Here is a 24,087-nt window from a genome sequence, read left to right as displayed (position 1 = left end):
GATTACTGATTTTTTTTCTTTTATGGTTAGTTTTTTTGTCTTGTCTAAGAAATTTTTGCCTACCCCAAGTTTGTGAAGAGATCCTTTTATGTTTACTTCTAAAAATGTATAGCCCATCTTGATTTAATTTTGTATGTGGTGTGAGTTAGGGATAAAGGTTTGCTTTTTTTGTATGTGGATATTTGCTTATTCCAGCATACTCTATTTCTGTCCTCTGTCTTGTTCCATTGGTCTATTTGTCTACCTTTACTTCAGTACCACATTGAGTAATGTCTTGATTATTTTAATTTTATAGTAGGTCTTCCAGCTTTAGTCCTTTATTTTAAGATTGTCTTGGCTATTGTAGGTCCTTTGGATTTCCGTATAAATTTTAGAATTAGTTTGTCAGTTTTAACAAAAAAAAACTTTCTGGAATTTGTTTTGGGATTCCATTGAATCTATAGATCAATTTGGGAAGAATTGACACCTTAATATTGATTATTCCAATTCTTGAACATCTATTTATTTAGATTTCCTTTCATTTCTGTCAATAGTGTTTTTTAATTTTCATTTTAGAGGTTTTGACCATCTCTTGATAAATGATTCCTAGGTAAGGTAAATGTTTTTAATGATATTGTAACTGGTATTTTTTATTCTATTTTTCAATTGTTTATTACTTGTGTATAGACATACAACTGGTTTCCATGTTGCCTGCAAATAAAAACATATTACTCTCCCTTTTTAATCTTTATGCTTTTTATTTATTTATTTTTATCCTCACCTGAGGATATGTTCTTTGTTGTTATTGTTGTTTTGTATTTCAGAGAGAGAGAGAAATATTGATGTGAGAGAATAACATTGATCTGTTGCCTCCCATATATGCCCCGACCAGGGATTGAACCTGCAACCTAGGTATGTGCCCTGACTGGAAATCAGACCTGCAACCTTTTAGTGTATAGGACAATGCTCCAACCAACTGAGCCACCTGACCAGGGCACTTTTTATTTCTTCTTATTGTCTTATTGCCCTGGCCAGGGCCTCCAGTGCAATATATATAGGCATTTCCATTTACTTTCTGGCCTCCCTTTTTGTTTTTCTAAGCTTTTGCTCAAGTTGGTGCTTCTGATTAGTCTGGGGATTTCCAATACCATAATGTTGGGTGTGTGACTTTCTGGAGTGCAGCTGCTTATTTCTTTAGGGAAAATATGGGGAATTTCACTAAGATAATGAAATGAGAATCCTGTTCTTTCACAGGCCAGATGCCAGGTTTACCAAGAAGCTTAGGGTGTTTAGTGGTCTTCCCAGGGGCTGTTTTAACTATTGTCCAAAAATTTAGGATGTAGGTGTGAATCCTCATTGTTTCTTCATTTGTAAATCTTGGAAATATTATCTATACCCTAGGCTGGAACTGGAAGTCTCATGGAAATGAATTCCTATAACTCTTAGAGGCTTGAGAAGTAATAGTCCCAACTATTAATAGGAAAGGGCATGAGGAGGAGAATAATGACTGGCAAAAGGACATTTTACTCTGAAGTTACTACCTCTTCTTAGGGTTTTGATCATTTCCTCCTTATTAAGTCATTTGGCACAGTCTCATTTCTTTTTTTCCTTTAGCCCTTTGTTTCCACATCATTTATACAGTATCTTTTACATGTAATCCTACCTCTGTGCCTTCTTCTCAAGCTGTGACTTTGACTAGCAAGTTTCTGCTGTCTTTGCTATCTGTACATGGTTTCTTCTATAGCAGTGACTCCTGAAATCCTGCCTTCACATCAGCTTGCATTCCAGCCTGGAGTAGAAGGCAACAAAGCTAATCTGTGGAGGAATATAAGTAGACTCCTACACAGCCAGTAAGAACAAAGTAAGCCCTGGCCTGTGTGGCGCAGTGGTTGGAGTGTTTGCCCACATACCAAAGGGTTATGAATGACAAGAAAGAGTTAGAAGAGTACTATGCGCCCTCTAGAGGAGTATCAGGAAACACAGCTTGTACTGCTTCAAGAATGTCACTGTTTGAGTCTTACAGGAAGAATTGGAATTTGTGATGGTGGAGTGATATGTAGGGATAGATATTCCTAGTGTGAAGGGGATAGAATAGCTTCAGAAAAAGCATTAAAATGTTGGTAGATCCTGTACTTTAATAGTTGAAGAATTACTGCAAAGCTGAGATGCGACAGGGTATTTTTAGTTACAAATTATGTCATCTGAAGGCCTCAGTCTGTTAGCATATACCTTTAAAACGTTTACCTCAATCTATATTTCTTTGATATATACTAAAAAATAAAATGTCGATTAAATAACTTTATTGGTAGTCTTTTCTTTCTGAGTGGCAGCCTCAATTATATACTTCTTTTTTAAATATGTTTTTATTGATTTTAGAGAGAGGAAGGGAGAGGGAAAGATAGAAACATTGATGAGAGAGAAACATTGATCATCTGCTTCCTGCACCCCCCACACTGGGGATCAAGCCGAAGCCTGGGCATGTGCCCTGACTGGGAATCTAACCAGTGACCTCTTGGTGCGTGGGATGACGTTCAATCCACTTAGCCACACTGGCCAGACTGTACATTTAAGGTGTAACTTGATCTTTTATTTAGAAGTTGAATAATTCGGGGGAGAGAAGAAAGGCAAATGAAAAGTAAAATTGGAAAGCATTAGAAACCTGCTTTGCAGTAATAGCTGATTATTCACACAAGATCTCTATCTGTAGCCATTTGAGCACTTCTAAGGATACTTAAATTTGCAAAAGCTTTATAAATGAGTACATTTGAGAAATTAATTATTTACTTCAGAACATTAGTTTCTGTTCTTAGAGACTACCCTAAAGTGGGGAGTTAATTTGTTAGCTGATTATGAGGATGTAAATTTTATTTTTCTTGGGGTTACCTGGAATGTTTGCTCTGAAGATCACAGGGGAGATTTTTCCTATTTACTCTGTCTGGCTTTGTAGACTTTTTTTTATCCCCACAGCAACCTTAAAAGGTAGATAGTATTCTGTTTTTCAGTTGAGAAACCTCATACTCATAGAGTTTAAATAACCTGTCCCAAATCCCACACCTGGTTAGATGTTGAGCCAGAGCTAGAATCCAGTCCTGGGTTATGAGATGCATTTGTGCATCTCAAATACCCATGAGTTTTTCATTCTACCATGTTGCCTTCAAAAGGCAAGCATCAGTGGCCCTTATAATCTACTCTAATTCTAAACCCTTGGCTTTAGAACAGGTATAGTTGGTCTAATATTTCAAAATTACTTTTTTCTTGTGAGTCTGTAGGGTTCATGTTTGTAGAATTTTTTGTACATTAGATAACTGTATGTATACAGGGTGGGGCAAAAGTAGGTTTACAGTTGTGAGTATGTGAAACAGAGTTTATTCTTGTATTATTAGTTATTTATTGTATTTTCCATACGAACAAGTGTAAACCTACTTTTGCCCCACCATGTATATAGAACTCTTTTAAAGTATGCAATTCAGTGGTTCTTAGTATGCATAGAGCTCGTAATTAAATATTTTTGTATAAAACATAGTTTAAAATTAGTAAGTCTCCTAATAAGACTCAGAGAACTATGTAGTATCCTTGTCTTGCAAGTGGGCTGCTGTTGCTTGTTAATATCCTTCTCTGAGTGGAGGGAGATCCATTGTTGTAGGAAGACTAGATTCTATCCTGTCTAGAGCCATATGAGCAAGAAGCCTGGCTCTTCTTGAGTAAGAACTCTTCTTGGGCAAGAAGTAAGGATGCAGTCTGTGATCAGCACATAAATCAAAGCTGACTGCCTCCTCAGACATTGAACCTGACCCACCCACATAAGATGTTCCTCTGATTGGCTGAGGAAATCGGCCATTGGTGCCATTTTTGTGCTTTGGAAACAATGTGATTTATTCCTTAGATAAGTGTTTTGAGAATAGGTTAGTGAAGTATATTAAGAAGCCTCAGCAGACTAAATCTATAATTGATTTCTGTAGTCTATGTTTATAAAGCACTTATCTTATATTGGAGGTCTCATGGCTTCTCTTAATTTAGAGATTATGGAGCTAATAATTTTTTATTTACTCTAGACAGGAATCTTTTTTTGGCCTCAGGCAAGCTTCATCTATCCTTTGCCTCAGTTTCACAACCAAGAAAATAGGGATAATGATACCAACAGATTAGAGGTTTAGTTATTTAAATCCTTTGATGTAGGAAAAGGACTATTGTTACCTGTCTTATGAAACAGCTAACATGCTACAACAGAGAACAAACTATGCCGATGAATTCCCCATCCCAGAGACAGCTTATTAGAAAGATTGAGCATACATGCTATTTTTAGATGTTCAAAAAGCTAAGTGCAAGTTCTTTTCAGTTGAGTGTTTGATGTCTTTATCAAATTACAAATCTCTCTCGTTCTTTCCTGGAACCTTTCATTTTGCCCAGGGACTTGTTTTTGGCAGATTTCTATCTCCTTGAAAAGAAGGGGTACAGTTTGGTCAAGTGAAGATCTGAGAACTTGGCCCCAACTTGCTTGAAGATTTTTTTAGGTGGCAACTTTTTTTCTTATGACTGCTTTGGTGGGCTGTGGTTGACTAGGAGGGCCTCAGTATATCCCCAATGATGCTTTCTTTGAGCCTGCTGGTGGCATAGTGTAAAGCCCAGCAGTTATAGCAGAAACAAGTTAACAAGTTGAATGAGGGAATTTTTGAACCTCCTCTCCCGGCACCCCCCCCCCCCCCCCCCCCCCCCAGAAATCTCAATGGAGCTTTTCTATTGACCTTACTAACCAAGTATATGTATGCACAAGCTTGAAGTGTTTTCATCTTAACCTTTCAGACTGTAACTTGTTGGAACTCTGGTCTTTGGGATGGTATTTCTGCAGCTCTATACTGCATTTGGTAGCTGGAAAACTTTCAAGATTTCCGATTCATTTGAGTCACTTTCCTTCATCTATAGGGACACTTTTATGGAATGAAGGGGGGAGGGGCGGTGATAGCTAGGTAGAAAGCCCAGGCTGTCATCACAAACTATCTTTGAGTGACAAGCAGCTCACATGGCTTAGATTTTTGGACACTCTTGGTTGGTCCCCCTGTATGCTTTGAATCCTAAAGTAACACTACCTTGACTAGTGGAATGGACCATAGAATTTGTGGAAAGTCAGTAAGCATTCTGTCATCGCAACCAGGGAGTTCATTTGAAATAGCCTGTAGCTACCCAACCTTTTTTCAGCTCTTAACTTGGGCATTATCTGCTCCAACAAGCTTTCCCTGACTTTCTAAGGCTAGATTAGGTACCATTTTTTTGCACTTGTACAGAGGATTAAAAGTATCTGTTAATATCATCTCCCTGCATGAGACTGTGGGAAAAGAACTATATTAATTCAACTCCAACCTTTTTACTAGTTGTCTAATCTCCTCTTGAGATATTTGGTTTTAAATAGTAAGGTGTCTGACCAAATTTAACTGTGACATGGGTACATTTTAAACAGGGACTAGATACATTTAGCATCACCACTGGGGTGTGTGTGTGTGTGTGTGTGTGTGTGTGTGTGTGTGTGTGTGTGTGTGTGTGTGTGTGTGTGTGTTTTAAAAAGGCAATGTGATGGTAAAGGGGCAGATCACATAGTATTTCTGGGCCTCTGTTTTCTTGTCTATAAAATGGGTTTCCCTACCTGGTTTTGCTCAGTGGTTAGAGTGTTGGCCTGCGGACTGAAGGTTCCCAGGTTCATTTCTGGCCAAGGGCAAATACATAGATTGCAGGCTCCATCCCCGGGCCCAGTCGGGGAGTGTGCGGGAGGCAACCGATAGATGTGTCTCCATCACATCGATGTTTCTCTTTCTCTCTCCCTTCCACGCTCTGAAAAGCAATGGGGGGAAAAAATGGGTTTGATTGTATAGATATTAGAGAATTATGTGAGAATTAAGTGAAATAAAGTATGTGCAAGAGGTTTGTAAACAGTAAAATGCTGTTCAATTTTGACTTGTTTGTGCCATCAATTTAAAGTTAGCGTAACCTTAGAGAACCAGTTGAGTTGATAACTGATAATAGCAGGTAGAGTGTAACCATTGGTTGCAAACTGGAATCTTTATGGATTGGAAACCTAAAAGTGTGTGATCACTCAGGCTGTTGCTGAAAAGGTATTCACACATCCTTTAATTAATGAACTTGGATAGTAACAGGATGGTTAGCTGGTTATGGATTTTTGTGCTTGATTTCTCTGATTAACTAAGAATTGCCATACATGCCATAAATGGATTATTATTTTTGAAATATTTGGTTTAATTAAATATGCTGAGCATCAAAACTATATTAGCATGATTTAATTTTTTATGATGATTCCCAAAGTGGATGAGAAACTCAGGACTTTAAGGGTCACCACCATTATTAATGCCACTGAACCCAGAGTATAGTTCTAGATAAAGAATTGAAAATAGCCTGACCCTTGTAAACATACAGTTTTATGCCATAAATTACTTCAGAGAAAATGCATCCCTCTTATCTTATAGATGAGGAAATAGGCCCAAGGAGAGAGTGACTTACTTAAAGTTACAGGTGGAATTAATGGGAAAAGAAAACATACCTAATCTTAGAAATTTCTTTTGGGGACTGATAAAACCCTGGTTTTAGTTTAGTGTTGTTGTTTTTTTAACTTGTTAGTTGTCTTTTTCTTATGTTGTTATAAACTTACCTTTGTCATAGCTCCTAACTACCCCCTGCTGATCTTCTCCCAAGCTTTCTGGTTTCCAAGTAAACTGGACAATATTTCCATGTCATACTTAAGGATATAATTAAAATTCAAGCTATAGGCAGGAAATATATAATGTAATTGTAAGAACATGTTCCATGGTCTTGAAATGGGATAATAATATTTTTTTCCTATGGCATATTAGTATCTGACCAAAGAAAAAGAATGAAATTATTTAATATAAATTCAGAATAATAAATTATTTCAAAGTGAAGGTTTGATTTCAGAGAACAAAAAACCTTTGTTATTTCTCTATTAATATCAGTGCATTTGAAGATTAAAATTAATTGCAGATATCTACATCCTGGAAGAGAAGTGGCTAGCATTTTTACAGAGAACTCATTTAACAGAGTTAGAAATTAGCACATTCTCAGTTACTTCTTACCTACACCCAGGAAACAGGAGTAGAATTCCTCTATTTGTTCTTGCTTTGAAGAGGAAAACTTTAGAACTATAAATGATGAGCCTCCATTTTATAATTATAAATCTATCCATGCCTTCCAGGACAGTTATATCTGATTTCTTTCCTTTCAGACGTCTCTGCCCTTTTCTTCTTTGGAGGCAGCAGGTTTGGTCCCTACCTCATTGCTTTAGGGAGCTGCAAAGTTACCTTTATGGTCCCTCTCCTAACTCTAACCAGTCACAGTCTCTATGAAGGGGGGACACTCAGCTCTGTCAGAAAGTGTGCTACTTCTAAATATCTAAAATTGGATGTTTTCATCTTTGAGTCAGTTCAAACAAGGAGAGGAAGTAATAGGAAGAGTGCTAACATTTACTGATTCTTGTTTGCCAGCACTTGGTTGAACTTTGGAGATACAAAGATGAAAGAGCTCCTTATGAAGCACAAAGTCTGGATGGGAAAGAAACCATGTAATCCAATTTAGTGATTTAAGGTCTGTAATGGATCAGAAAAGACTTCATCTCTAGAGGAGATAATATATTGGTTCTGCCCTTTATAATAACTGTGACAAGACCTGAATCTTAATGGATGAATGTGTAGTGGGCGGAAAGAGAGAATAGGGCATGCATTCTTGGCAGTTTACTCTAGCAAGTTAACATTGGCTATATGGAGGGGAAATTGTGGGAGAGAAGGCTGAATTAGGTAGGTGGAGTCATATTTTGAAAACACTTAATGTCATGCTAAGGAATTTGAATGCAGTCCTATAGAGCAGTGATCTCCAAAATGGGATGTTCTCAAGGCCAGGAGGTATGAGGTACGGACTACCAGAGGAAAACACTGGAATCTCTAGTTCTTTTCATTTTGTCTCTTCTTTTTTAAATGTCTATTCTTGTGTGTTATATAAAGGGCATATTGTATCATTAATAGTGATTCATGTATTTTAAAATACATTTTAAAAGTAAGTAGGAATAAGTGGATATGTTCAACATTTTTTATGTTTGGAGAACACTATTTTTTATTTTGTCTTGTTCCCCCCATTTTCCCCTCTCCTACCTACCCCCACCCTGGAGTACACTATTTTGGGCTGGCTTTAAGCAGGGAAATGAAATATGCAGTGGAACTAGAGTATGGATTAGAACAAGGGAAAACTGGAGTGCGAGAGCGGGACCAGTTAAGAGACTGGGAAAATATTTCAAGGCCTGAACTAAGATAGTGCAGTGGAGCTAAAAGAGGAGGACATGGGGGTCGGTGAGATGCTGGGTAAGGGACTGGGCAAGAGAGGGAAGAAAGACATCATTCCTAGACTGGGCAGATTTTTGACTTCAGATCCTGCCTGTATGGTGGTGACACTGTGATTAAGCTAAGGATCACAGGAAGGATATTTCGCTCTCAACCTAAAGATTATCACATTTGTTACAGATGACTTGGTCATTCCATCCTGCACCTAATGCCCCAAACTCAGTAAAAACAAAATGGCAGTTGGCCTTTTGCCATACACTTTGGGGACTGCAGACTGAGAATCTTTTCCAAGCATTTTCAACCAAAATTGAGCATAGTGAAGTTTCCATTGCAGTCAGCCATTGGTGTTTATTTTGTTAAAGCAACAAACTACTCTTGGGTATAGGATTGGTATTGGACCACATAGGAAAATGTAAATTGTGACCATTCATAGTCATAACCAAGTAACTGAATTCATTAGTTCCATATGGGCAGGGGCGGAGTACAGGGTGGTGATTTGGATCATAGCCATGGTTTGTAGAAGTGCTGGGTGGGTAAAAGCATGTTAGTTACCTTGCCCTGACAGTTTTTTCCAGGGGAGTAAGTATGTTTTCCTTTCTCCTTGCTGTAGGAAATTATTTGCCAGATTGTGTTATTTATAACAATCTGTCATGGAACAGCTGCCAGGAAAAGAAAAGAGGCTATTCCCAGTAGCTCTCCCCACCTCCCACCCCACCATTACCACCACACACACATGCATCCGGTTTTCTGATTTAACTTTTGTTTTTTTTCTTCTAGTTTTACCCAGTGGTTTTGGCTTGATTGAAAATATTCTAGTAATGAGAGATTTTTGGGCTTTGCCATGGCTTGGTAATTGGGTTTTCCCTGCTTAATTTGTTTGCTTTAGCCAAAACTAACAGGCAGCAGTTTGAGCTTGAATTCCTGGGTGTCTTGAATTCCCCCCAAACACTAATGTGCTATCTTCCACCTTCCCTTGAAGACCTTGTATGTTTCTACTTTGTCAAAAATACACAAATTTGCCTTCATTTAGAGCTGTGCTTTTTGCCCTTGATATTGCCTTGGCTTCTCTGGTGGAACAGGCTTGGGATAAGGTATACTGAGGACTCTTAAAATAGTAAGTAGGGAGGTCTGTGGGGATTTCAGTTTGCCTCTGCAGGAGAAGAGGCGTACTGTTGGTGTTAGAAAAGAAGTGGTAACCCAAAACACAAGGCAACTGAGGGTTGGTGTGTCCAGGGCAATTTAAAGTTAATTGCATTTCAGATATACTGTACAGTTGCTTTACAGTCCAAACAGTCTATGTTTATTCATTGCTTGTGGTCACACGTGATCAGAAATACTTCTGGCTCTTAACAATTTTTCAGCTTTTCTCTCTGGGCTCCTGTTAGTAGAAGAACATTTGCATTTCTAGAATGGGCTTTACATTTTTAGAATAAAAATCAAAACAATAGTTATTTATTTTCTTTCTCTTGTAGCTTATAACGACGATTTTCAACCTTTTTCATCTCATGGCATACATAAATTAATTACTAAAATTTGCGGTACACCCAAAAATATATTTTTTGCCAATCTGACTGAAAAAAGAAGGTATAAATTTGATTCATTCACACCAGCCGGCTATTGTCTTATTGGCTGTGTCATTTTTTTAACTTGACAGTCTAAAGGAAAAGAGGCCAGTGCCCCTGACTAAATAGTCAGGTATTGCATGTTATAAAAATTCTTGCGGCACGTTGGTGTGACTTTTGTGGCACACTGGTTGAAAATCGCTGGCTTATAAAAATGTAAAGGAAAATGGATAGTATTATGAAGATGCGACACAAAGATGTGAAGACTATTTAGTTTTCCTTTTAGACTTTTGTTTCTTCTTCCAGGATTTCCAGCTTTGGAAACAAAGTACATTGATCAGATAGTAAAGACTTCCCTTTGGAAGTGGTGGAGTCACAAAGAGGATGGGCATGTATTTGGTCTCAGTGAGTCTTATATGGTGCATTCTTTGGGAACATAAGCAGGAGAGGGCCTGACGGATAGCACCTCCATCTGTATCCCAGACCTTGACCTTTCAGACTGATGCCTTTCTTTTCACACTGAGAACAGATGGCAACCAGACATTTGGAGGAGGGGTCTGTTGCTTCTGTTCCTTGGGGATTTTGCATTGAGCTTAGCAAAAAGTTGTCTAAAAGCGAAGAGGAAAATGAGGCTGTGGACCATTCACAATTATGCAGAACTTGTTTGGCATTCACTATACTGACGGGGTTTTTTTTTGCAGATATTGAATAACATTTCTTTTCCAAGACAACATTGACACCACTTCAGAGGCATCTGCTTTGGGGTCATTTTCTTCACTTTGTAGTATACTTAAAAATTGAATTTCTTGAAGAACAATCAGCTTGCAAAACTGTCCTCTTATTATTAAAGAAGCTTAGAGAAATAGAAAGGATAAGAAATATGAGGCCTACCTATCACAGTGTCTGGCACATAATAGGCACTTAGTAAATTGATGAATGAATGACTTAATAAATCCATGCATAAAAAAATTTTTCTCGCCCTCAGTACAGTTCAGTTAAAATAACTCCATTTATTTTACTTATTTTACTACTATAAAAAAGGTTTGAAAATAAGTGCATGTTTCTAAGCCATTGTAATTTATCCCGTGATGATTTGTGTGATCCATTGTCCTTTGTGATATTGACTTTCCCCTTTTTCTTTTGACAGACAGATGTACTGGTCCTGAGCTGTGATCTAATAACAAATGTTGCCTTACATGAGGTTGTGGACCTATTCAGAGCTCATGATGCTTCACTCGCCATGTTAATGAGAAAAGGTCAAGATGGCATAGAACCAGTTCCAGGTCAAAAGGGGAAAAAAAAAGCAGGTAAGGAGACAGGAGTGTGATTTGTTTGTTGGGTTTTTATAATTATTATTGTCATTCATACTTTCTCTTAAGAAGCATTTATTGAAAACTGACTCAGTGCAGGCACTGTGCTAGCAGTTGATGATGTAAAGTCCAATAAGACACAGTAGCTGACTTGAAGAGGTTTATAACTATTGATTAGATTCTGTAAGGTCCATGAGGCTTTTGTATGCAGAGCAGAGCATTCAGAACTGTTTGCATTGTGTTTGAGGCTCAAGTAATCCAGTGCATATATCTAAGAATCAAAAAACTTAATTTTAGCCCTAGCCGGTTTTGCTCAGTGGTTAGAGCATTGGCCTGCAGACTAAAGGGTCCTGGGTTTGATTCCAACCAAGGGCACTTACCTTGGTTGCAGACTCGATCCCCGGCCCCCATCAGGGCGTGTGCAGGAGGCAACCAATTGATGACACATCAATGTTTCTCTCTCTCCTTCCACTGTCTCTGAAAAGCAATGGAAAATATATCCTCAGGTGAGGATTAAAAAGTAAAATTTTAATTTTAAAACAAGTTTTTAAAAACATTTAAAGTTTGATTGCAAATTTAACTAGATACCTTTAAGCAATTAGAATTACTATTACAAAGGTATTATGGTTGATTCTTTTGAATGGTCCAATCACCCTAAATAAATAAGATAGTCATTAGCCATGCTTTGTCTTCTTAGGATTACAACACACTTATCTTTATATTTTCCTAAGATTCTAGTAGTAGGTTAATTTTTTTTTAATCTTCAAAGAGTTATAGTAACCTTAATAGACCAAAAAGAAAAGGAAAAATACTCTAGTCACTCAAGGTTATAGAATTTGGGTTATTGACTAGTTGATTTTGGTTAAAGCATAGTTCCTTATTGCTTTTCCTAGGATATTTCAAACCTGAGCCACTGATTCTGTGACTGGACTACTTTTAATAACTGAACTTACGACCAAAAAGCTTTGTAAGATCATACTTTTTAGGTTTTAGTTTTTCCTGGAATGATGTGTTTTTACCCTGGAGTTTTTCCCAGGAATAATGAGTTCTTTAGATTTTGCTTATCCAGCATTATGTAACCCATTGTCCTATCATTATATAATTGATGTAGTCTCTTACAATTACCAGGGCTTATTAGTATCCTACTATTAATAGAGCCACTTAGAACTTTCATTTCTAGGACTTGAGTAATCTAGTCTGTGTTTTTAGCTTTCTTTATGCTTTAGGGCATTTGGTTAACTTACAATTTTGGATGATAGCATTGAAACTTCTTTCTAGTTGCTTTTTGTTTCAGGTAATCACTGGTGCAGATTAATTGTTGGATCCCCTTTCTACCTTATTATTATGTATAATCCTCATATCAGGCATTCCTTTCATTCTTGACATATTTTTTACTTTTGCAGGGTCTGGTTTGCTTACTCATAATTCCCTGTATTCAACCTTTTCAGCTTACACAGATAGGAACACTGTATATCCAAACTTTATAAACAGATGTACATTTTATAAATATAATTTTTAATATTCTCCTCTATTTATAATAATTTTAAAAATCAAATACCCTGTTAGAGTTACTCTTCTTGGTATTAGAATGTTTTAGTACATTTTATGCTAGCTTTTATCTCTTAGGTATCATCATAAATGCATAGCCTTTTACAATTTTATTTTAAATGAACTGTAACTATTATCTATCTGCCCATCCATTTTAAAGTGTTTTGATGCTTAAGTTGTCGCAACCTGGCCAGTGGAAGTTCCTTTAAGCTGGCTCTTTTATCATCCTCTTTGAAAAAGTATGATGTATACTGGTAACTTGCTCTTTAACTAGAGTGTGAGCATGGAGGGCAGGGAAGCAGGAAATGGGAGTGGAGAGGAAACAGGGATCATACTAAAGAGCTTGAACTTTATCCCCAAAAGAGTGAGGAGTTACTGAGGAATTTTAAACAAGAGAATGCCATAATTTGATTTGTGTTTTAGAAAGATTTTTCATTCTTTTTTTTTTTTATATGTCTTTATTGATTTCAGAGAGAGGAAGGGAGAGAGAGAGATAGAAATATCAATGATGAGAGAGTCATTGATCAGCTGCCTCCTGCACACCCCCAGCTGGGGATCAAGCCCACAACCCGGGCATGTGCCCTGACTGGGAATCGAACCTCGATCCCCTGGATCCTAGGTCGATGCTCAACCGCTGAGCCACGCCCAGCCGGGCAAGATTTTTCATTCTTAACAAGAAATTTCAAACTTCTAATTTTCTATATTTTGTTATATTTGAAGACTAAACTTTCACCTAAATAACCTGGGTTTTGAATTCCTCCCATGGGATGCTATGCATTTTAGTGATAAGCATTTTTTTAAAGAATCCTAAATTTCTCAGACTGTGTATTTGGTCTGTTTCTTGGCTACTAGGTCCGAGTTTCCCAAATCACCATTTACTGACTTATAGGAGTATGGCTGTGACTAGATGTTTAGGAGCCATCTATTTCCCACTTGCCGCTCAGTAGATACTGAGGAAGGCAGGATCAAATTCGTGTTTGGGTTTTTGGACTATTTTTTTCCTGCTGCATGCTGTTACACATGTTCTTTGCCTGAAATGCTCTCCATCCTCTCCTCTCCCACAACACACACACTCTAAAACCAGCTTAGCCTTCAAATTAGACTCTGAACGAGGCCTTCCTTGATCCTCAAATGTGAAATTATATCCTGTTATTTGCCTGTATATGGTAGCCCTGCCCTCTTATTTACTCTCTCCTCTACTGGACTGTAAGCTCCATGAAAGCAGGGATCATGTCTGTTTTGTTGTCTTTATCTCCGGGATCTGGCCCAGTTATGGCCCATGGTGAGCAGTCAGTAGATATTACTGAATGATTGAGGGATCTGCCTATAAAGGCAGCTCTTCTTGCCCCCAAGTAAGAGAAAGTAGATTCAAGCCCTAGCAGTTTAAATCCTAAAACTGTGAGTCTGAGCTGTTGTTGGATTCATGCATGGGTATTATAAGAGCACAAATTTATAATGATTTTGTAGACTGATACTACATTGTCTATTAATTTATGTTTAGAAATGTTTTCAAGATTTTAAAATAAACACCTACTGCTGTAGCATGGCAGTTAAGAGCACAAGCTCTAGACTTCAGACTGTGTAGCTTTCAATGCCCCCCAAACTGTATGATATTGGGCAAACTATCTAACCATCTTGAGCTGAAGCTGTAAAGTGCAACTGAATCCTTTCAGGATTTTTTTGTGAGAAACAAGGTGTTTGTAAAGCATTCTGTTTACTCCTTGAGACATAGTAGTTGCTTAATAAATCGTAATTGCTATTCCTATCATCATTATCATTTTCACATGTATTTTAGAAATACTCCTATTGGAAGTAATTTGGTCCTGTAGCCTAAAAAATCACATTTAATAATTTTGCGAGCATTCTATGTTGTTTTGGAAGGGAATTTTTTATATTTTATGTAAAATGGCAATCCTTTAAAGGCCACAATATATCAAAATGGTTTTGTTTGCATTATAGCTTATCGGTTTATAGGGAAATTAATAGCGACAGCCTAAATGTCTAGTCTGGCCTCTTTGGAAGGGTCACATGTAACTTTTTCTGGTGATTCAAACGGGCTGTGCTTTCTAAAGCCTTTTTTAGGTATCAACTTCTCAGAAAAAAAGATTGAATGACTTAGAGGTGTAAGAGGGACCCAGAAACTCAGCTAAGCTGTGCAGGGAAATGGGGTATATAAACTCTGGCAGATCCTATGTACTGATGGTTGCAGCATTGAGTACCCAACTGAAATATAAAATCTGCCACTTGTCAGTATTTAGCCATTGTTCCGTCATTGCTGAGTATTACTTATTGAGTGAATGGGACAACAGATCAGTTTAATATAGTTACTGGGTATGTGTTATGCCAAGCGCAGAACTAGGTACCAAGGCCCATATAAATGGGGGCAGGGGGAACCTATATAATATCTCTAGCTAAAGGGTAGGCAGACAAGTGTTCATTAGACCCTCCCTAATCGTAGGACATTTTGAGAAACCTGAAACCTGAAGGGAAAAATTGGATAGAAACTGTGATCTTGAGAGAACCAATGAAAGCCTCGTATATGTAATCTTCGCAGTCACAAAAATCAAACAGTAAAGCTAACACATTATATAAAGAGAATATCAGTGATACTATAAAACATATATATCTTAAACTTGCAATGATGTGTAAAGATCATTAATTCCCATTTAGCATCCCTTGCTTGTTAGGAACTTCAAGATTTCCTTTTTTCCTCTGTTTCAGTGAGAACATAGTATATTTACTTTTGCTTTGTTACAGATAACATGTTTATTAAGGGGCTTGTCTTTTTGGTATATTCCTCTGTGCAGATGTTTTGTGCTATTGATTTTATGACACAAATTTTTAACTGTTATCTCTGTAGTTCCACTGTGTCTCTTGGGATATTTGAAATGAAAAAAATTACAGGAAACTTTTATTTAACCCAGTTTACTGTAGTAGTATTTCTCAAATTCCTCTCCAGTTCTCAGAGTTATATAGTCTTAATCCAGACTAGAATCTGTATATATTAGTGTATGTCAGAATCACACAAGTGAAAGCTGTCACTTGGCTGTCACCTCTCAATCAACTTAGCTCCCTCTGCACTAACAAATATTGGTAGGCAGTTCTGAGCCTGTGTTACTTTTGCTTCAGCTCCCTTCATTTTTCTTAAAGCTGTACTGCAAAAAAACTTCTACTCCTGCTTGGGCTTCTGCTTGATCTATTTTCTAAATTCTCACTCTGCCCCCTGCTCCTTTTTTCCTAATTATATCCAACAGAAGTGACTTGAAATCCCTGCATATTCAAAACTGAAATTATTATTATTATTATTATTTTTTAGAGAGAGGAAGGGAGAGAGAGAGAGAGAGAAACATAATGTAAGAGAAAAACATCAACCTGCTGCCCCTTACATGCCCCCTACTGGAGATTGAGCCCACCACCCAGGCATGTGTCCTGACTGGGAATCGAACCAGCATCCCTGACTGGGATGACACTCAACCAACTGACCCACACTGGCCAGAGCCAAAACTGAAATTCTTGTGATTGAGGAAACAATATACAAAAGTCTGTTCAAATGTACCTAGAATTCATCAGTCGCAATGTGCAAAATACAGGGAGCAATTTAATGTTATAGGAAAATATATTTTAAAACACAATATTTAAAAAGAGGTAAGCAATTTACTTATGTGCAAACGGGGTAGTGGGTATGAAATCAGATCCCTGACCTACAAATGCTTTTTTTAAAAAATATATCTCTATTGATTTCAGGGAGAGGAAGGGAAAGGGAGAGAAAGAGATAGAAACATCAATGATGAGAGAGTCATCGATCGGCTGCCTCCTGCACCCCCCCCCACTAGGGATAAAGCCACAACCCGGGCATGTGCCCTGACCAGGAATCAAACCCCTATCTCTTGGATCCTAGGTCGATGCTCAACCACTGAGCCACGCTGGATGGGTCAAATGCATTACATTTTGTTATAGTCATTGCATTTAAGACATACTATACATATTATCTGTGCTAAACTAAGCCCTATATGGGAAACAGAGATAATCAAGATTTGCTCTCACACTAAAATCCAGTGAATGGAACTAGATAGTTTTGTTATTTACCAAGTTTTTATATCCATTAGTGGCCTAATAGCATTTTGTGAATAGTTGTTCAAGACCACATCAGTGATAAGTGGTAGAATCAGAACTTGAGCCCATGCCTTCCAACACCATAACCTGGGCTTTCTTTTTTTAATTTAGTTTTCATTTTTATCAAGGTTTTATATTCTCATAATTTTAAAGAGTGATATAATTTTCCAAAAGTGTTTTGCAAGGCTGAAATCAGGGTGTCAGCCAGGACTGACGTCTCATCTGAAGGCTCAACTAGAAAAGGATTTCTTCTAAGCTTACTTGTTTGTTGGTAGAATTTCAGTTCCCTAAGGGCTGTTGGACAGAGAATCTCAGTTTCTAACTAGTTGTTAGCTAGAGGCCGCCCTCACTTTTTTTTTAATCACTTGGGCCTCTCTCCACATAGCAAACATAATGCCTGTCACAGGGGAGGTGCACAAATATACTTTTTAGTTGAATGAATAAATGGATAAGTAAATGACTATAGAGGAAACAGAAGGGTTCAAAGAAGTAAAAAACAACTTCAAAATATGAATAGTTGAATATGACGGAATTTTTAAAAATGGAACTTCATAGTTTTAACTGTTGTCTTAACATTATTTGTGTGGTCTTTCTTCCTAGGATGAGTATTCTAGTTACCTGCTCTGCTCTCAAAGTGGAATTCACTTTGTTAAAGCAGAACAGAGACATTTTCAAGTTCCTATAATTTGTATCATATTCTGAGACCCCTGTTACTACAGTAGCTACCAAGAAGCAAGTAGAAAAAGTGGGGCCTGAGAGTGAGGGGAATGTGACTGAAGGGCATCATAACTGGAAAAAGGACTTGTTGAAAATTATTGCTCCCAGGACATTCAATAATTCAAGGTTTTTGTGGGCCTAAGGACTTGGATAGGGTAAGCACTCCAAATTATATCCAAAAATAACATCTCTGTGTTTCTTTTTAAAATACTGGTTCAGCCCGGCCGGGCGTGGCTCAGCAGTTGAGCGTTGACCTGGGATCCAGGCAATCAGGGTTCGATTCCCGGTCAGGGCACATGCCCGGTTGTGGGCTTGATCAATGACTCTCTCATCATTGATGTTTCTGTCTCTCTCTCTCTCCCTCTCCTTTCCTCTCTCTGAAATTAATAAAGATATATTTAAAAAAATAAAATAAATAAAATAAAATACTGGTTCATCACCAGACCTTTTCAGGCTTTGTTATGCTCTCATATTTCCATGTAATAGATAAATGAATGAATTGATATATGTCAAAGCATTTGAAATTCTTTGCAGTTTTTAGCTTTGATTGAAAGTCTCTATAAAAGTTACCTTCAAGTTGGCATTATTTACCCTTCTTTCTTTGGAGTTCACTCATCTTAGATATTGAAAAAAATAACATGACTTTTTATGGTGGCTTCTCCCTATTCATATTCAAACACTACAGATAATAAGATGACCAGAGACCATCCAAAGAAATGAATGCTTTAGCCCCTGAGCTAAACACATTATACACTTGAGTAATACATTTGGTTCTAGATATAGAGGCAGCTGAAGGCAACAAGGAAGCATGATTAATTATATGGTAGTCATTACCTGTCAATAGGAGGCGGATAAATTCATCTTTAGAGATAACATTCTTCCCCAAATTCAACTTTCACTTTCTCCTTTTCAAAGAGGTGTTAAGTCATTGTTTTATTTGATTTTTGTGAGGATCAAATGAGAGCATGTATTAACTTATTTAGTCCTTATAACAAGCCTTTGAGGTAGGCACTGTTATTATCCCCACTTTACAAATGAAACTGAGGAACAGAGAGGTTTAGTATCTTGCTCAAAGACATACACCCAGTAAGTGGTATTCATACCCAAGTGGTCTGGCTTCAAAGGCTCTCTTAACTATATGCTATGCAGCCTCTATGTGAAAATGCTCTTGTAAGCTATAGATAGGTACTCTATAGATCTTAGCAGATTTTGTTAAGTGTCCAATACTGTATTGGATTTATATCTAAAGGAATTATAAGCCTTTATTTGAAGAGCTTATAATGTGGTTGGGGTGAAGAAGTGTAGCGCAGAAAACAGCAGTAATAAGGCAGCCTGCAAAATCTCCATCTACCAGATAACATTAAATGTACAATTTAATATTTTCTTTAAATGATCCCATACACAGCATAAAATCTAGTGCATAGACGTGGCTGCCATGGCTCGGTGGTTGACACATCTGCCCATGCACTTCCTGAAGGGTCTCGGGTGCAATTCCCCGTCAAGGGCACATACCTGGGTTGCAGGTTCCCCGCCCCGGTTGGGGCATGTGTGGGAGGCAACCAATTGATGTGGCTCTCTCACATTGATGTTTCTCTGTCCTCTCTCTCTTCCCCTCCCCACCTCCCTTCCACTCTCTCTAGAATCAATGGAAAAAATAACCAAAAAAGAATCTAGTGCATAGTAGACATATAGTTAATGTTGGTTGAATGTGGATGTCCTTAAATAATGTTATTTCCATTTTCACAGCAGACCTAGATGATTGCTTGCAAAGAAAGATTTCCTTGTACTTTCTTATTGTGCCATGTGGTAGGCTTGTGGTTCATCCACTTAATTGGTTATACCTTGATGGCCCCTCTTTTTTTAAACTTTTTATTTATTTATTTATTTATTTATTTATTTATTTATTTATTTATTTATTTATAGTAAAAATTATATATATTTAAGGTTTACAAGGTGACATTTTGGTAAATGTAGACTTTGTGAAGTGATTACGGCACACTAACATATCTGTCACCTCCTTAGCTTTTTATTTTTTAAATAATTTCAAATTTACAGAATGGTTACAAGAATAGTATAAAGAACTTATATATCCTTCACCCAAATTCCCCAAAATGTTAATATTTGCTTTATCATTCTCTCTCATACTATATATTCAAGAGATATCATATGCATACACAATGTATATATAATTATTATTTTTCTGAGCTATTTGTGAATAAGTTGCAGGCACCATTCCCTTTGCCTTTAAATACACGAATATGTATCCTTTCCCTTCATTCTCTACTCCCCCCAAAAAAGGACAGATCTCTTAAAATAGGAAATTACATTGACACAATACTTTAATTTACAGAACTTACTTAAAATTCACAGTTACTCTAATAATATCCTGAACAATAAAAAAATTTTGACTGCCTGTGTTTTAAACATTGTAATGAGTATGTGCTATATAACACTCAATTCTGAATTTAGTTCCAAGAGAAATGTGAGCAAGTGCCCCATCCCCTGACTTTGTTTGATTTTCCTTCTTTTGAATGATTCAGTGGAGCAGCGTGACTTCATTGGAGTGGACAGCACAGGAAGGAGGCTGCTCTTCATGGCTAATGAAGCAGACTTGGATGAAGAGCTGGTCATTAAGGGATCCATCCTGCAGAAGTAAGCCCTAGGGTTTTTCTTCTTGGCAATTCTTCTTGTCTTAAAACAAAATAAAACCACCCAGTGGATGGGAAAGAGGGAATGAAAACTAGATTATACTGTGTGAAATTAACAAAAGTATGTGAATGTTTTCCCGTGAGATAGAATGAAGACTTTCCTTCACCACACAAGCTTAGCTTTTCCCTGTGTCTTTTCTTGCCAAGGTAGAGTCAAATCCTGCATAGGAGTGGGGCAAAGCAGCTGTGGGGAAAACAGGGAGCAGCACTGTTTTTCTGACAATGTTATAGAACTTCCTTTTAAAAAAAAAAAAATGGTGACAAACTCACAACATAAAATTTACTATCTTAAACATTTTTAAATATATCTTTCTTGATTTCAGAGAGAGGAAAGGAGAGGGAGAGAGAGAGAGAGAAACATCAATGATAAGAAAGTCATTGATCAGCTGCCTCCTGCACGTCCCCCACTGGGGATCAAAGCCCGCAACCCGGGCATGTGCCCTGACCTGGGATCGAACCCTGACCGCCTGGATCCTAAGTCGACACTCAACCGTTGAGCCACGCCCAGCCGGGCACTATCTTAAGCATTTTTAAGTGTACATTTCAGTAATGTTAGTATATTCACATTGTTGTGAAACAGGAAGTATGGGTGTATGAGGTAGAGGCAGGGCAGGTGATGAAAGAAAGACAAATCCTCATCTTCCATAGTGGGAAATCAACAGATGAGGTCTGAAGTGAGAAAACTAAGAAATATCATTATAAGAATGTTATTAGAAATGCATATATATTAAATGGATCTGCAAAAAAGAATTGAAAGTGGGTGCTTCTGGGTAACAGAAAATGGAGAGGAGAGGGAACAGAGGACTGACATTTTTCATTGTAAGCCTTGAGAAACTATTTGCTAGTGCATATATAACTTCAATTTTAGTTTTTAGAATTACAGAACTGTGTAACACAATAAGATTTCCTAAATCAAGTAAAAATCTGCTAATTTTAAGAGTATAGTGTATTCTAAGAAAATCTGGCCAGATGTATCATTGTAAATTTATGAAACTTTAAGGATAAGGAAAGAATTCTTCAACCATCTAGAGGCAAAAAGGTAATCACTTACATGAGAATGAAAATTAAGCTTATCTCCAAGTTCTTTATAGCATTCAATACCAAAAGAATAATATCACAGAATTCTCTGGAAGTGAAACTCAAGAATATTATAAATAATGGCCTGGCTGGTATGGCTCAGTGGATAGCGTGTCAGCCCGTGCACCCAGGGGTCTCAGGTTCAATTTCCGGTCAGGGCGCATGCCTGGGCTGCTGACTCAATCCCCAGTAGGGGGCATGCAGGACAAGGCCAATTGATGTTTCTCTCTCTCCCTCTCCCTTCCCCTTTCTCTAAAAATAAATAAAAACATATTTTTTAAAAAGGATAGATTTGGATCAGATATGGAAAGGGACATGAGAAACTGAATCCTGTGTGGGAGAGTGCTATGAGCAAAGGTGTGGAGACAGAGTGTGCAAGACTTGTTTAGGAGCATTTTGGCCCAAATGGAAGATTGTTATTTGGGAGCACTAGAAGATAAGAATGGAAAATTAAGTCGGTACAGAAAGCCTTGACTACCAGGAAATTATTAAAGACTTTTGAGGAGGGAAATGATGGTTCAAATTCAGGATTCTGTAAAGATCTGATAGCAGTAAGCAAGATAGATTTAAAATATAAGACCTGAAAAGTATCACAGTGTTGTATTGTTAAATTCACAAGACTTCATAGGGTAAAGGAATTGTGTCCTTTCAAATGCAGAAAGAAGTAATTGTGATTATCTATTATCATGTGGAACAATGGACCTTACTCATTATGCATCCATCAGGCATTGGTGTTTATACTTTGCTCTGCATTAGAGTTGTCAGGCTTATACAGTAAATTCTTAGAAGCTACTCATGTTTCTATAGTTACAACTAGAGAGTGGAAACTGTCTCCTGCTTTCTCTTTAACCTCCCAGGGAACTAGCTTATGGCTCCATATGGTGGACTATTAGTAAATGCCTAAGTCCCAGTGATCCCTGCCAAAAAGAGCAAGGTTTGGGCATGATGGGAGCAAAGAAGATGGATATAGCCAGAGGTAAGGTAAAAATGAAGAGCAGATGGAGCTGTATTTTCCCCTCAGAGCTGTTGAACTTGGGGCCTTGGGTAAGCACTGGGGCCATTAAGACCAGATCTTCTACTAGTTTCCTAAGACTAGATTGCTTTTTTGGTTGTTGGAAGGTTTTTCCCTCCATTCTTCTAACTTGTAATCTACACCCCAGTGATTCAAGATCTTTGGAGTGTAGTTGTCATAGGGCAGCTGGCTAGATAAACGAGCAATGAAATGTTTTTCCCCCTATTCGTATGACCCTCTGGGGCATTGTACTCCTCCTGGCCTCAGTGAGATGGTAGGTAAAAGCTAATTAGATTCAGATTTTTTTTTCAAACACTTTTGACTATGAGAATCCAATACTTCCTGTCCTTTTTTAAAACTGAATTTCCAAAAGTGAGGACTAGTTCCTATTAGGCAGACACTGAATCTTGGAAAAGGCCTTTGTGTATATATCTGAGAGAGCCAGAAACCTCTTGTTTTAAAGTTTTCTTACTTTTGTAGTGGTTGTAGGAGAAAAGGGCAATGATGATGGAATGTACAGCCTTTGATTTCTCCCTTTCTGAGAAAGGATGACGTGTTTGCTTGATTACAAGAGAATGTTCTGTTTTGTTGGGCCTCAGGAATATTTGATCCTGGAAAGTGAAATAGTGTAAGACACCTGTTGGAGTAGGAGTCCTGCTAAGCCTATAGTTAGGTACAGAGGCAGTCTCCCCAGCAAGCTGTCTAGTCACCAGGTAGTACTGGTAACTTGACTCCAATGGACCCAGATTCTTACTGCCTCAGTGCGTTTAAAGAAAGCATAAAACCTTCCCCAAATGTTGACTTTAATGCATTACTGACTAGGAGAGGCATTATATGTAATAGAAAAGAATGTTGCTGGTAGAAGGCATGGTATTGGAAATTCAAGACCAGAGAATTTGGAATTTAGTCTTGAGAAAAACCAGCTATATGACCTTGAGCAAATCACTTTGCTTCTTCTCTAAGCCTCAGTTTTCCCAACTAAAATTGACTTAGTTCTTTAAAGACACACCCCCTCCAGCTCTAAAATTCCTGTTTTATTTCTGAAACACATGTGTTTTTAATAATTCATAAGTAAAAGGTATTTCTGCCAAATATTTAATAAGAAAATCATGTAGCTTTTCTCCAATGTTATGTTGTTTTCTTTTGAATACTAGTCAAGGTTTTTTTGTTTGTTTTCTTTACTGGAAGAGTAATGAAAAATTAAAACAAGCTTCTAAAGGATATCTTTTAAATGGAATAAAATGTTCACACATTCATCTTGGAAAGTTTAGACATTTATATCAGGGAAGACAAGAACTTGAATGAGATCTCCAAGATCATGGCCAGATCTGTATTTCAGGGATGATGATATGATGAAAAATGGGTTTACACTCTTGATTACTTTCCCAATGGTATGGAAAGTCGTGAAATACTATTTATTTAAATTAGTATCCTCATGGCTGCAAACCAGCCATAAATTCTTAAAGTATTTCTCTAATTTTGCAGTTTTGTCGGGGAGGAGTGCAGAGGGACTTGTAGAAGTCAGGATCAAGAACCTTTCCCAAGGTATCTTGTCCAGTGTAGCAGTGAGACTTTTATTCTTATTTTTCTATACTTTTAACTCTCACTGCTATGAAGTCATACATCCTTAAGCCTTTTCCTTAAGCCAATTCCTGATCATTTCAGGGCTTCTGCAGTACAAATCAGGCTGCTACTCAACTTTCCTTAGAGCTG

The 24,087-nt window shown here is 37.5% G+C and overlaps 1 protein-coding gene across 2 annotated transcripts in view; it reads left to right on the top strand.

Annotated features, from left to right (window-relative positions):
* EIF2B3 (eukaryotic translation initiation factor 2B subunit gamma) overlaps window positions 1-24,087 on the top strand; it is a 65,729-nt gene that overhangs the window by 8,531 nt on the left and 33,111 nt on the right. For both annotated transcript variants that reach the window (XM_016199252.2, XM_016199250.2), the window contains exons 4-5: window positions 11,037-11,196; window positions 20,118-20,229. In XM_016199252.2, the coding sequence (XP_016054738.2) occupies window positions 11,037-11,196; window positions 20,118-20,229 (272 nt within the window). The remainder of the gene's footprint in view (window positions 1-11,036; window positions 11,197-20,117; window positions 20,230-24,087) is intronic.

Source organism: Miniopterus natalensis, chromosome 9 (assembly GCF_054644295.1).
Source record: "Miniopterus natalensis isolate mMinNat1 chromosome 9, mMinNat1.hap1, whole genome shotgun sequence".
In the NCBI taxonomy this organism is placed as follows: Eukaryota; Metazoa; Chordata; class Mammalia; order Chiroptera; family Miniopteridae; genus Miniopterus; species Miniopterus natalensis.
This window is presented reverse-complemented; position numbering and strand designations above follow the sequence as displayed.